This window comes from Rana temporaria, chromosome 11, assembly GCF_905171775.1.
Source record: "Rana temporaria chromosome 11, aRanTem1.1, whole genome shotgun sequence".
NCBI lineage: Eukaryota > Metazoa > Chordata > Amphibia > Anura > Ranidae > Rana > Rana temporaria.
Window position 1 is genome coordinate 117,245,326 of NC_053499.1, and position 13,734 is coordinate 117,259,059.

At 47.2% G+C, this 13,734-nt stretch overlaps 1 protein-coding gene across 1 annotated transcript in view; it reads right to left on the minus strand.

The window, feature by feature from the left end:
- PGGHG (protein-glucosylgalactosylhydroxylysine glucosidase) overlaps window positions 1-11,743 on the minus strand; it is a 52,622-nt gene extending 40,879 nt beyond the window's left edge. Inside the window, exons 1-2 of the mRNA XM_040328913.1 lie at window positions 11,676-11,743; window positions 5,573-5,843 (exon numbers count right to left, since the gene is read on the minus strand). Coding sequence (XP_040184847.1) covers window positions 5,573-5,816 — 244 coding nt within the window. The 5' untranslated portion in view covers window positions 5,817-5,843; window positions 11,676-11,743. The remainder of the gene's footprint in view (window positions 1-5,572; window positions 5,844-11,675) is intronic.
- Window positions 11,744-13,734: the final 1,991 nt, after the last annotated feature.

Genomic DNA, 13,734 nt, shown 5'->3' on the forward strand with positions numbered 1-13,734 from the left:
TCCAGTGACTTTCTGGGTCCCCAGTTCTATTGAGAGGATCCCATGCTGGGTGCCGTTCGATTGGGGGGTCGGCTTGAGGAGAACCCGGAGGCAGGTTGTCCAACAGGGCTTGAACGAAACCAATCAGGGATCTGGTGACTGGAACGCTGACAGAGGTCTGTGAGAGAGGCCTGTTCCTCCCAGCAATCCAAAGTGACACCTCGGCTGCCAGGCTTGAGAGAGGAGTCTGTCCGGGGACACTTCACCCACTCTGACTAGAGTGGCGACAAAATTGATCTCATTATTACTAAGAGCAGGACTGCTCTCTTCATATCCAAGGCCTGATACTAAAGTTGTCCTTATGCTTTATAAACCTTTCCTATCTTATCTTATGTTGATGTTGGCCATGTTGGGCCTTGGAATAAAGCATTGAAGAAAACCCAATTGATGACTGGACCTTCGCTCATTGCCTTAACTCACTAATATCACCCCTAGACACTCTACAAGATAACTCAATACGCCGATCCCACAAACAACTAGCGGCTCCTTCGGGGGTAGCGCTACAAATGGTTTACTTAGTATAAGTATGGAGATTACGATTTCTGACCTTCCTAAACCGCATACCTTTTCCAGGACAGGGAACTAATATTTTCAGAAGGAGGTCAGTTATGACATCCTCCATATTTCTTTTATAAAATGTTGGTTGTAGTCCTCTGGTAAGCAAAGGTTTCTGCAGGGTCCCCTCTATGGGTTCCTTTACATCAGGGGTGCCTAACCTTTTAAAGAGCGAGGGCCACTGAAGTGACTTGGTAAATGGTCGCAGGCCAAAATGAGTGGAATGGGCGGATGACAGGTCTGTGTCCACGCTGCATATGCTGAACAGACACAGCCCATGCTACTCTATGGGCCCTCAAATTCAATCCGTCTAGACGGAAGGGGACGGATCCCCTTCTGTTTTGTTTTTTGTTTTTTTAGCGGGTCGGATGTAAGCGGGGGTAAATGGACATAGAGGTGAACGGAGGGTCCGATTGGGTCCTAAGGCTGCTTTCACACTGATGCACCACATGCACCTGTGGCTTTCCTGCAGGTTAGCTGCACTTTGCCATAGACTGCTATTATATCCTGCAGGTGTGGTGGAATTTCTGAAAGCGCATAAAACCCACAGGTAATAAAATAAGTCTATGGCTCAGTGCAAGTAAACCTGCAGGTGCACTGCACCTGCGGATTCGTTTGAAAGCAGCCTAATAAGGATGAGCTCCTACATGTTCACACAGTACACATGCAGATCCCGCCAGGAAGTCAGCACCCGCGCTGCGCTAATCACAGGCAGGGAGACATTTTCCCGATGTTCGGCTGCAGAGAACGGGAAATGTCTCCCTGGCTGTGATTAGCGCAGCGTGGTGCTGACTTCCTGGTGGGCTCTGCACGTGTACTGTGCGAACACGCCAGAGCTCATCCTTACAGCCTAGTAACCACTGCAAAACAGATATGCCCATATATACACTGATTTCAGTAATAGACTTGCCTTTAATAACAGTATTTCCCCGGCTGTTGCTGTCCCAGGCAGAGTGTGTGACAGGAGCTGGCGCTTTACAGGAAGCATCGACTTATGTGGCTTTGCTCTGCAGCTGCTTGCTTTCTTTACCACCGGCTTCATTCACATCACTGATGCTCTGGGATGGCGGGTCGACAACCTTCGATCTGGGCTTGCCAAACTGCCATCCCAGAGCAGGAGGTTGCAGGCCACATCAGAGGGCCACTGGTTGGGCACCCCTGCTTTACATGTACTCAAGCCCTTATATATGACATCTCCATAGAGCCCACTGCAGGAGTATATTATGTGAGTTGGCTTTTAGGAGTAGTTCAGGCCATGCTGAAGGCCAACCAATCGGGGGAGATGTAAAACTATGAATGTCCAAACATAGCAAGGAAGCATGTTCACAGCAGGTAGTGTCTATGTAGCAACGTCACTGCTGTCTACAGAGATCTGCATGGGCTAGGTAGGTAGCCAGTCAAATAGTGCATAGGTAGGCTGCTAAAGGTAACTGGTCACAATTACAGGATACTACTTATGAACACTGGTTTCAGACATTTCTTTAAAGCCTTTAATTGGCATGCAGGATTACATGAAATGTGTCTCCGCCACCTCTGCTACACAATACACCATACAAATTCAGCTTTGAAGATTCTGCTCACTTCTAATTTCTGTGACCACAAAAGTAACATAGGGAAATATTTACCAATGGGTACAGAAATAATAAAATGCATACTGTAGGGTTGATTTACTAAAACTGCAGAGTGCAAAATCAGTTGCAGCTGTGCATGGTAGCCAGTTTCTAACTTCGGCCGGGTTCACACTAGTCCGACAAACGCTCCGACATTGGGAGCTCATGTCGCATGACGTGTGAAAATCAATGTTTCCCTATGAGACCGGTCTTAACTGGTCCGACACATGTCGGAGCGACTTTGCAAATGCTCCCTGTACTACTTTGTTCCGACTTTGATCCTACTTCACTTCATTGAATATCATTAAAGTCGGATCAAAGTCGGAATGCAGTCTTGCACGCTCCGACTTTGGAATGCGACTTGTACTCTGCTGATCTTGAGGGGGAACTCCACGCCAAATTTTAACAAACAAAAACGGCATGGGTTCCTCCAAGAGCATACCAGGCCCATGGGTCTGGTGCGGATTTAAAGGGGAACCCCCACGCCAAAAAAACGGTGTGGGGGTACCCCCAAAATCCATCCCAGACCCATATCCGAGCAGCAGCCCGGCCGGTCAGGAAAGGGGGCGAGGATGAGCAAGCGGCCCCCCCACTCCTTAACCGTGCCGCATGCCCTCAACATGGGGAGGTAGGTGCTCTGGGGCAGGGGAGGCACCCTGCCCCCCTGTTGATGAGGACAGGGCCTCCTCTCAACAACCCTGGCTGTTGGTTGTCGGGGTATGCGGATTATGCGGGGTTGTCGGGGGTTGTCGGGGTATGCGGATTATGCGGGGTTGTCGGGGGTTGTCGGGGTATGATCGGAATCTGGAAGCCCCCTTTAACAAGGGGGCCCCCAGATACCGGCCCCCCACGCTAGGTGAATGAGTAAGGGGTACATCGTACCCCTACCCATTCACCTGGAGGAAAAGTGTAAAAAAAAAAAAAATACACTACACAGGTTTTTAAAATATTTTATTAGTCAGCTCCGGGGGTCTTCTTCCGACTTCTCCGCTCTCCGAGGTCTTCTTCTGACTTTGGGAGTCTTCTTCCGTTCTCTTCTTCTGCTCTCCACACTCCCCGGTTTTTCTCCCGCTCTCCGGTGCCTTCCGCCGGGCTGCGCCGCCGCTATCTTCTTTGTAGCTCTTTTACTAGCGGCGGAGACCAGCCCGGTCTTCCTTGTCGCCTTCTTCCTCCCTCTTCTTTTCTTCCGGTGTTGACTTGACACTCTTTTCCGCTGTAATGGCGGTTGCACGGCTTGCACCAATTTATATAGGCCTCTTATGACGTCACAGTCCCAGCATGCTCCGGGTGCTGACATCACCACCCAGAGCATTCTGGGACTGTGACGCCATAAGAGGCCTATATAAATCGACACGCACCCGGCATTACAGCGGGAGGCAGCGTCGAGTCAACACCGGAAGAAAAGAAGAGGGAAGAAGAAGGCGACGGAAGAAGATGACGGAGGAAGCATGGACTGGCCGTCGCTAGTAAGAGAGCTACAAAGAAGATAGCGGTGGCGCAGCCCAGCAGAAGGCACCGGAGATCGGAAGAAGAGAGCGGAGAAGACGGAAGAAGACCACTGAAATCAGAAGAAGACCACCGGAGAGCGGAGAAGTCGGAAGAAGACCCCTGGAGCTGACTAATAAAATATTTTAAAAACCTGTGTAGTGTATTTTTTTTTACACTTTTCCTCCAGGTGAATGGGTAGGGGTACGATGTACCCCATACTCATTCACCTAGGGTGGGGGGCCGGTATCTGGGGGCCCCCTTGTTAAACGGCCAGGGTTGACGGGAAGAGGCCGGTCCTCATCAACATGGGGGCAGGGTGCCTCAGGCGCCCCCCTGCCCCAGAGCACCTACCTCCCCATGTTGAGGGCATGCGGCGTGGCACGGTTAAGGAGGGGGGCGCTCGCTCGTCCCCACCCCCTTTCCTGACTGGCCGGACTACTGCTCGGATACGGGTCTGGTATGGATTTTGGGGGTACCCCCCACGCCGTTTTTTTCGGCATAGGGGGTTCCCCTTTAAATCCGCACCAGACCCATGGGCCTGGTATGCTCTTGGAGGGGAACCCATGCTGTTTTTTTTGTTAAAATTTGGCGTGGAGTTCCCCTCAAGATTCATATCAAACACAGTGCCTGATATTGACAGGGATCCAAGTCGGATCCCCACTCATTGAAAGTCAGACATCAAGTCGCAGGGCAAAGTCGGATCAAAGTAGTATCCTGTTCATGAAAGTCAGATGGATGTAGGACCAATGTAGGATCAATGTAGGACCAATGTAGGACCAATGTTGCAGAGCAAAGTAGGATGAAAGTAGTGTAGTATACTACACTACTTTCATCCTACTTTGCTCTGCGACATTGGTCCTACATTTATCCTACATTGGTCCTACATCCATCCTACTTTCATGAACAGGATACTACTTTGGTCCGACTTCAATGATATTCAATGGGCTGAAGTAGGATCAATGTAGGACCAAAAGTAGTACAGGGAGCATTTTCAACGTCGGACCGACTTGTGTAGGACCAGTTAAGACAGCTTGCATAGGGAAACATTGATTTTCACACGTCATGCTACATGAGGCTCCCAATGTAGGACCGTTTGTCGGACAAGTGTGAACCCAGCCTTCAGCTTGTTCAATTAAGCTTTGACAAAAAAAAAAAAAAAAAAAAACTGGAAGCTGATTGGTTTCTGTGTACAGCTGCACCAGATTTTGCTCTCTCCAGTTTTAGTAAAACAATCCCTGTATATATGTAACAGGCTGGGTTCACACTATACTACAGGACAGTAGTACTACTTTTATCCTACTTTGCTCTGCAACATCGGTCCTACATCCATCCGACTTTCCAGGATACTACTTTGATCCGACTTTGTAATAGTCCAACTTGTTCTTTGACCAACCAAAACAATCCCAGAGTGAGATAAATTCCTTTTACTGCTGCTGTAATCACCATGTCGGATGTCAAAAGTGGGATGGTAAGGACAAGGCTCCTACTTTGGTCCGACTTCAATGATATTCAATGGGCTGAAGTAGGATCAATGTCAGACCAAAGTAGTACAGGGAGCATTTTCAAAGTCGGACCGACATGTGTCGGACCAGTTAAGATGGCTCTCGTAGGGAAACATTGATTTTCACACGTCATGCTACATGAGCTCCCAATGTCGGAGCGTTTGTCGGACAAGTGTGAACCCGGCCTAAGTCATGCTTCAGCAAAAAAAAAATTTAATACAAAGAAAAGGTGTATATGCTGTATATTCCATCAGAAGGATAAATAAGGCATATACACACATAAGAAACAGTGATATAGACTAAACTGGTAATACCACCAACAGGACATATACAGATATAGACATCTTGTCTACATGGAAAAGCTGAAACATACATTACCAGTTCTAATATTTAGAGAAAAGCTCTCATCCATAATTTCTTCTTTACTTATGGCAAGCTGGATGTTGAGAGGGCTGGGGACGTTTGCTCTGTGACAGTCACCTACTGACCCATTGTACACTCCATTCACATGCAGGACATCTCCATAGACCCTTGTTCCTAGATATCCATTAGTCATAGTTGCCATAAGACGAGAGTCTGAAGGTAATGATTTGGTAGAGAATATCCAGGGACCTTCTTCCATGTTTAGTAACGTTATCTTGTTAGTCGACTCGGAAAATATAAAAGAAAAAAAAAATGGTACCCATTTATTATAACAGTCAAACAATATATTTCTTAAACAGCTTTAAATATCAATAGCTTAAAGCGGAGTTCCGGCCACAAGTTTAAAAATAAAAACTTTTTAAATATGAAAACCCCTGTAATACACAAGCTTAATGTATTCTACTACAGTTAGTCTGTAAACTAAGGTCCGTTTTGTTAGGTTGTTACAGCATTTAGACACTTTATAAAACAGAAATTGACTGGGGCCATCTTAAGTGTGGGCATCATGAAGCCAGACTGTATGACTTCCTGGATTTCAGCCTCGCACATGCTCAGTGCTGTACAAGCAGTGTAATGGTTTCAGATCAGGTTTCAATAGCAACGGGAGTGTCAGAGAAAGTTACCGCCTCTTATCTTTGCAAACCTCTCCTCCTCTCCTCTCCTCTCCTCTCCTCTCCTCTCCTCTCCTCTCCTCCCCTCCCGGTGGGCGGGGGGGGGGGGGCATTCCGCCGCGGCGGGGGAATAAGAGACTCACGGATAAAAATGTGAGTTTTTAAAAGACAAAAAAAAAACATCCCAAATGTATTTAAGGGGGCCGTGTAAAAACGAATGCAAAGAAGTTGTAAAATAGGGTGGAACTTTCAGACAGAAAATATTTGCCATACTGTATATTTGGCTATAAGAAGGGTGATTTACCATCCAATTCAGGCGTTTTCATCTGATCTGCCTTTGGAATACCCCTGCCTGTTATGTCTGCTCTCTATTAGCTAGATTCAGAAAGACTTAGGCTGGCGTATCAGTAGATACGCCAGCCTAAGTCTGAATCTGCGCTGACGCAAATTTAAGCGTATTCTGGTAACCAGATACGCTTAAATTAGGCTCAGATACGAGCGGCGTAAGTGTCTTACACCGTCTTATCCTAAAGTGTAATTTTTAGGCTGACCGCTAGGTGGCGCTTCCATTGCGGTCGGCCTAGAATACGTAAATCACTAGATACGCCTATTCACGAACGTACGCCCGGCCGACGCAGTACAGATACGCCGTTTACGTAATGCATTATCAGGCCTAAAAGTTAAACCATCAAATAGCTGGAATAGTAATGTTAAGTATGGCCGTTGCTCCTGCGTCGAAATTCGAAAATTTTACGTTGTTTGCGTAAGTCGTCCGTGAATAGGGATTTACGTCATTTACGTCCACGTCGAAACCAATAGGACCATGCGGCGTACTTTGCCGCAATGCACACTGGGATATGTAGGCGGACGGCGCATGTGCCGTTCATAAAATACGTCAATCACGTAAGGTCACCCACCATTAGCATAAAACACGCCCCTCAGCCGAATTTGAATTATGCGCGCTTACGCCCGCCCGATTTACGCTACGCCGCCGTAACTTAGCAGGCAAGTACTTTGTGAATCATGTACTTGCCTCGCTAACTTACGGCGGCGTAGTGTAAATGCCATACGCTACGCCGCCGCAACTATGCGCCCGCCTACCTGAATCCACCTATATCTGTGTTACTGACCTCGGCCTGGACTTTTAAATAGATTCTACCTAAACTCGCTGCTTGCATGTTGATAACTTCTTCAAGTCTCTGACCTATATCCTGCTCGTGATTTGGTGTCTTCCTACCCGGCTGTTACCAAACTTGGCTTGTGACCCAGGTCTTCTCTATACTGGTGAGGGTGAACTCGGGGGTCTCCTCATCACTTTCTGCTTACCCATTCAGCACCAAGTTCAAATCTGCAGTATCAGCTTCCTGGCACCTGCACACTTTCCATTGCCCGGTCTCAAACTTCAGGGGTGCTTGGACCAGAATTTTGCAAAAGGGGAAGCCTGAGAACACCTCACCTTGATCTGTGCTGGGCCCTGTTATAATGACGAGGTCAGAGAAAGTGCTGTCTGTAGCATCATGTCTGCACTCCAAAAACTGTTGTATGGTACTTCCAGGGCTTTTTTTCCTTAAACAATAGGTGCTGGAACTCAACCACGACCCCCCCAAAACCCTCCACCCACAAATAGTGGGTGTGGTCAGTCGAATTTCACGAACAGTAGAAGAGTCTTAAAGGGGCATTAAATACCAGGATTGCATTACATACAAAGTGCAGAGTTCAGGGGGGTTACACAGTGCAGAGCTGTCCCCTTGTAAACACAGAAACCAGACTTCTGTGTTTACAAGTGATTGTGGTGAGCAGGCCCCCCCAAGGGTCTGAGCCAGAGGTGGTGGAACCGAGTTCCACCAAGTTCCCCCTGAAAAAAAAGCCTACCTGCACTGCCAGAACTTCTACACTGGATCAGGCTACTTGCCCTGCCAGAAATCAGACCAATAAAGGAAACATACACTACATTATCAAAAGTATTGGGACACCTGCCTTTACACACGCATGAACAATTTTTTATTTTGTTCGCCAATTAAAACAAAGCAGTGGTACAGACGTACAGTCGTAATAAAAAGACATTAAATGTAATCAATTGAAAGAACGTATCCAAAGCATGCCCGGCGCAGGCGTAGGGGGTGACAACCACCCCCGGTCGCCGGGGCCGTGCCGCCCGGCGGCAGTAAAAATATATCAAAAAGCCCCTGTATCATGCATCAATATGACATACACATCTTCATCCAGTGTGCATACAGAATAACCAAGGATGAACTAGAAATAAAGAGAGAAGGGGGAAAAGAGAAAGGTTAGGTTGGACAGGGTAGAATACCAAGGTACCTCAATGGCTTCGCTATCGGGTCACGGCGGGTCTTCCCGAGAATGCCAGCGCTACCAAACCTCGTTGTGATCCTCTAGTTTGTCCCATATCCTGGCCATCATTTTCTCCATTAATTCTACGTCTGACTCTAGTATAAAGAGCCTCTTGGGATGGGGGCGCGTTTTTTTTCCAATGGAGGCACCGTGCCGCTGTTAGGATATGGCGGACTAGTTTTTTATAGGGTTTGGCTAGTTTTGGCTGGGAGAGGCCTAAGAGGAAGAGCTTTGGGGTCATGGGTATGGGTATGTCAAAGAGGCGAGCCAGGAGGCTCTGCGTCGATGTCCAGAATGGAATTATCACCGGGCAGGTCCAATAAATATGGAAAAGGGTGCCCCTGACTTTCTGGCAACGCCAGCAGCGGTCAGTAGTTGAGGAGTAAACTCTATGGAGTACACACACATGAACTTTAATGGCATCCCAGTCTAATGCTGGCCATACACTATACGGAAAATTGGCAGAAAATCGATCATGTAGACACTTTGTTTGTTTTTTGGCAAGTTAATGGGCACAAATCGTTAATCGTTGGTGACGTTTTTGTGGGGGGAAAAAATGAACGGCAAGTTTGGAAAACTTCTGCCGAACAAACGATAAATTGAAAGGTTAAAGTGGATGTAAACCCACTCTCATCCTTTCTAAACTGCTGCCATAGTGCTGATCTATAAGGATATAGATGCCTCCTGCATGTATCCTTACCTGTCAAATGTTTCTCCTCTGTATGTTATAAGAACTGAAAAACTGCAGATTCTGTGGGTGGATCTGTTGTCTGGAGCTCGGTGGGTGGAGTCGTGATGTCAGTAGACTCTCCGCCCACCTCTACACTCCCCTTGTCAACATGCATTTTTTCCTATGCATTTCTTACACTGAATTCTGCTATGATCACTAACATCCAGTCAAAATCCAGAAAAGTAACCACATGACTTCAGAAAAGGAGTGGGGGTGGGAATTAAAAAATAATGCCTGTCTGAAGCTAGTGCAGTGATGGCGAACCTTGACACCCCAGATGTTTTGGAACTAAATTTCCCATGATGCTCAACTACACTGCAGAGTGCAAGAGCATCATGGGAATTGTAGTTCCAAAACATCTGGGGTGCCAAGGTTCGCCATCACTGAGCTAGTGCATGAGATATGTAAATAACCTGTCACTCACAGCAAGGGGGAGGAACTGACTAAGGTTTTTCTCTGCAAGTCCGTTTTATTTCACTCAACAATAAAAGAGGATTGCTCAGAGCTGGATTAACTCTGTGTGACAAGACTGGGCACAGATGATAGGAAATCTTATACTGTACATTATGACATAAAAAAAAAAAATTTGGGTAACATCCAGTTTAATGCCTTTCTTGTCCAAACTGTCTGCACTAGGTATATGTAAAAAAAACTAACCAAATTGTTTTTATTTAGGTCCGATTTATCGGTCATTACATGATGGCACCATCGTTTGCGCTCACGGTTCGTTTTCGAAAAAGGGTTCGGCCGATTTTTCATATAGTGTATGGCCAGCATTAGTCCGCAGGGTCCAATATTACGTTGGTCCACTCTTTGCAGCTATAACAGCTTTGACTCTTCTGGGAAGGCTGTCCACAAGGTTTAGGAGTGTGTCTATGGGAATGTTTGACCATTCTCCCAGAAGTGCATTTGTGAGGTCAGGCACTGATGTGGACAAGAAGGCCTGGCTTGCAGTCTCCCCTCTAATTCATCCCAAAGGTGTTCTATCGAGTGAAGGTCAGTACTCTGTGCCCCAAAATAAATCATCCATGTCTTTTTGGTTTAAAAGTAAAAAATATTGTTTTATTTCTATTTTTCTGTTTAGAGCACAAAAAATAAAAAAACTGCAGAGGTGATCAAATATCACCAAAAGAAAGCTCTATTGGTGTGGGGAAAAGGACGCAAATTTCATTTGGGCGCAGCATTGCATGACTGGGCAATTGTCAGGTAAAACAAAGCAGTGGCAAATTGGAAAAAGTGCGCTGGTCAGGAAGGGGGTAACATCTTCTGGGGCTGAAGTGGTTAAAGAATGGGAAGAAGGCAGGCATCTGTCACATAATCCTTCAATAATATGGACAAACAATCACATTTTGGGTTTTGAATGATAGAATAAATCTAATAGGTCCTATAGGCACCTGCTCCAGCACCACAGTGGCCTGGATTTAGTAAGAATTGCGCTTTTTTTACGGAGGCGCAGGGCAACGTTTTTGCCCTGCGCCCCCGCAATTTTTTTGCGCTGCCCTCGATTCACGGAGCAGAAGCTTTGTAAATTGCGCGGGCGCGCCGGCAAAATGCCCGGCGTAAGCGCGCGCAATTTAAATGATCCCGTAGGGGGCGGGAATCATTTAAATTAGGCGCGTTACCGCACCGATCGTAGAGCGCATGCTCCGTCGGGAAACATTGCGGCAAATGACGTCGTAAGGACGTCATTTGCTTCAAAGTGAACGTGAATGGCGTCCAGCGCCATTCACGATTCACTTACGCAAACTACGTAAATTTCTAATTCCGCGACGCGGGAACGACGGGTATACGTAACATTGGCTGCCCCTGCTAATAGCAGGGGCAGCCTTACGCAAAAACCGCCGTACGGAAACAACGTAAATTGCGTACGCAGGGCTCGCGCAACGTTGTGAATCGGTGTTAGTATGCAATTTGCATACTATACGCTGAGCACAACGGGAACGCCACCTAGCGGCCATCGCAAGAATGCAGCCTAAGATATGCGGGCATAAGAGCCTTATGCCGCGCATATCTTAGGCTGCAGTCGGCGTAACGAGGTTCCTGAATCAGGAGCATTCGTTACGCCGGGGCAAGTAAGCAATTGCGCTGTGTAACTTATGGTTACACAGGCGCAATTGCTTCTTGAATCCAGGCCAGTGTTCCTAATCTCTGCAATTTTCTATGTTGAGTGTAGCTGTCACTCTTGTCTGTGTTATAGTATATGGGACTGTCCCGGGCTGGCTCTGCTTTCTTCCACTTCCACCTCGTTTCTGATTTCTGCCCCCCTCCCTCCAACACAAAGCGGAAATGGAAGATTTCCCCTGTATGGGTCTTCCCTGCCCATCTGATTGTGTGCAGTGCCCTCTGATCTGTAGACATTACTCACTCAGTCCTCTGTGCAGCATGGAAAGTCTTATGTGTGGCAGACTCACAGGACAGGAAGGAAAGACTTTTTTTTTTTTTTTTTATTAACTCAGAAGTTTGAGGAAATAACTTCCAGAAGTTCAGTATATACACAGCAATGGCTGGGGAAGCTCAGAGACCATCAGACACATTTGCTTAAAACAAACCAGGATATTTTCTCTTCTCATTTGAAATATATGACACTAAAATAAAAATCTGAATCAGATGATTATTTTCAAGGTGAAATTTGAACATTAATAAAAGGACTGTGTGGCGGGCCTTACAGATGGCAAATTTCGCGCTCTCCGAGACTCGGGTCTTTACCAGGCCTCACACTTTAGCGACGCTGGCCGTTGGAGGACGACGGCAGAACTCATGGATCCGTCGGGCTCCTACCGGCTGGATTTTCTGAGAGCAGGGCAGCTGAGCCATTTTCTGCGCACGCTGGCCCCGCCCCATGGGACTGGACACGCCCTTACGGCCTTGGAGGAGGTGTGCGGTGAGCCGGAACCGCTCCCACATGCCCTGTCACTAATGCACGAAATTTTGATCACACTGCCGGCAGAACACCGGATTCCGAGCCTAGGTAAGTGGGAGAGGGATCTAGACTGCCAATTTACGCCCACTCAGGTCAGTCACATACTTAGATTTACACACAAATCATCGATCTGTACAAAGATACAGGAAACAAATTTTAAGATACTGACGAGATGGTACCGAACACCGGACCTGCTACATAGACTGTTCCCATCATTACCAGACCTCTGCTGGAGATGTCAGGCAGGTAAGGGCACAATGCTCCATGTCTTCTGGTCTTGTCCACGACTGCAGACGTACTGGGGGGAAATTCGGCGGATAACGCAGATGTTTTCGGACCGTGCAGTCCCAAATGACCCAGCATACTTTCTCCTCCACGTAAACGAAACTCCGACGCGAATATACAAGAAGTCAGTTGTCAGACACCTCCTAGACGCGGCAAAAGCATGTATACCGCTATGCTGGCGGTCTCCAAACCCACCGACAGTGGCCATGTGGCTGCGGAAAGTGGACGACATTAATACAATGGAGGATCTGACACTGACGAAACAAGACAGGACCGAACGATACACCCAGACATGGAGGCTGTGGAACGCTTTTAGATACTCGGAGGAAGGACAAGCTCTTAGAGTGGAGTCCGAGCTGGTGATGGAAAGTGAACGCTGCTCACTTGACCGGGAGACTAACGGACAGGCGGAACTCCTGGATGGGACCACTGAGACCCGATGACCCCCGGAACGGGTTTACTCCGTACTCGCGACTCTCCCCCCCCCTCCTTTTTTATTTTTATTCTTCCCCCCCTTACTCCCCCCACCCCATCCTTATCCTACTTCTCTTTTATCCCACTACCCCCCTCCCACACAACCTCTCTCAATCCCTCTTTAGTCGCCAATATGGCGGCACTTACTCTCTATTTAACGCTCTTTTCTCTACCGCTTAGAAAACGGAAAAAGGGGGAACTGAGCCCACTGTTCCTTACATACGGTCGACTCTTTACCAGACTTGACCCCTTGAAAGAGGGCGAGTGAGGCACATACTCCAGAGGCCGCAGGGGTGATACAGGGGTTTGGAATTTATATGGCGTGGCCTACACCTCTTTTGGTACCAGATAATGCCCCCGATATACCGTCCTCCTATGTACGTATATATGTAACCCTTGTCCTTTATATTGAAGATGCAATTACTGTAATGTATGTGTTGTGGTTCATGTGGACCAGTTTCCTGCTACGTATAAATAAAAAATTTAAAAAAAAAAAAAGGACTGTGTGGCCAGAAGGAAGTGGCATTTTGCTTCTTTCTGATTTATTTTGAAACAAAAAGAGCAAATTCTGAGATCTAGAAAAACTTTATGGGCGGGTTTAAATTTACATTAGTCCTCTGAAGAGTGATCCACTGTGAATTACTTTTCAGGGGGAGTTTGGCAGGCGGTGTGGAGGCATTATGTCGTCTCCTCGCTGCCTGCTTTAACCCCTAAAATCCTGCAATGTTGTGCCAGGTTCATTGCG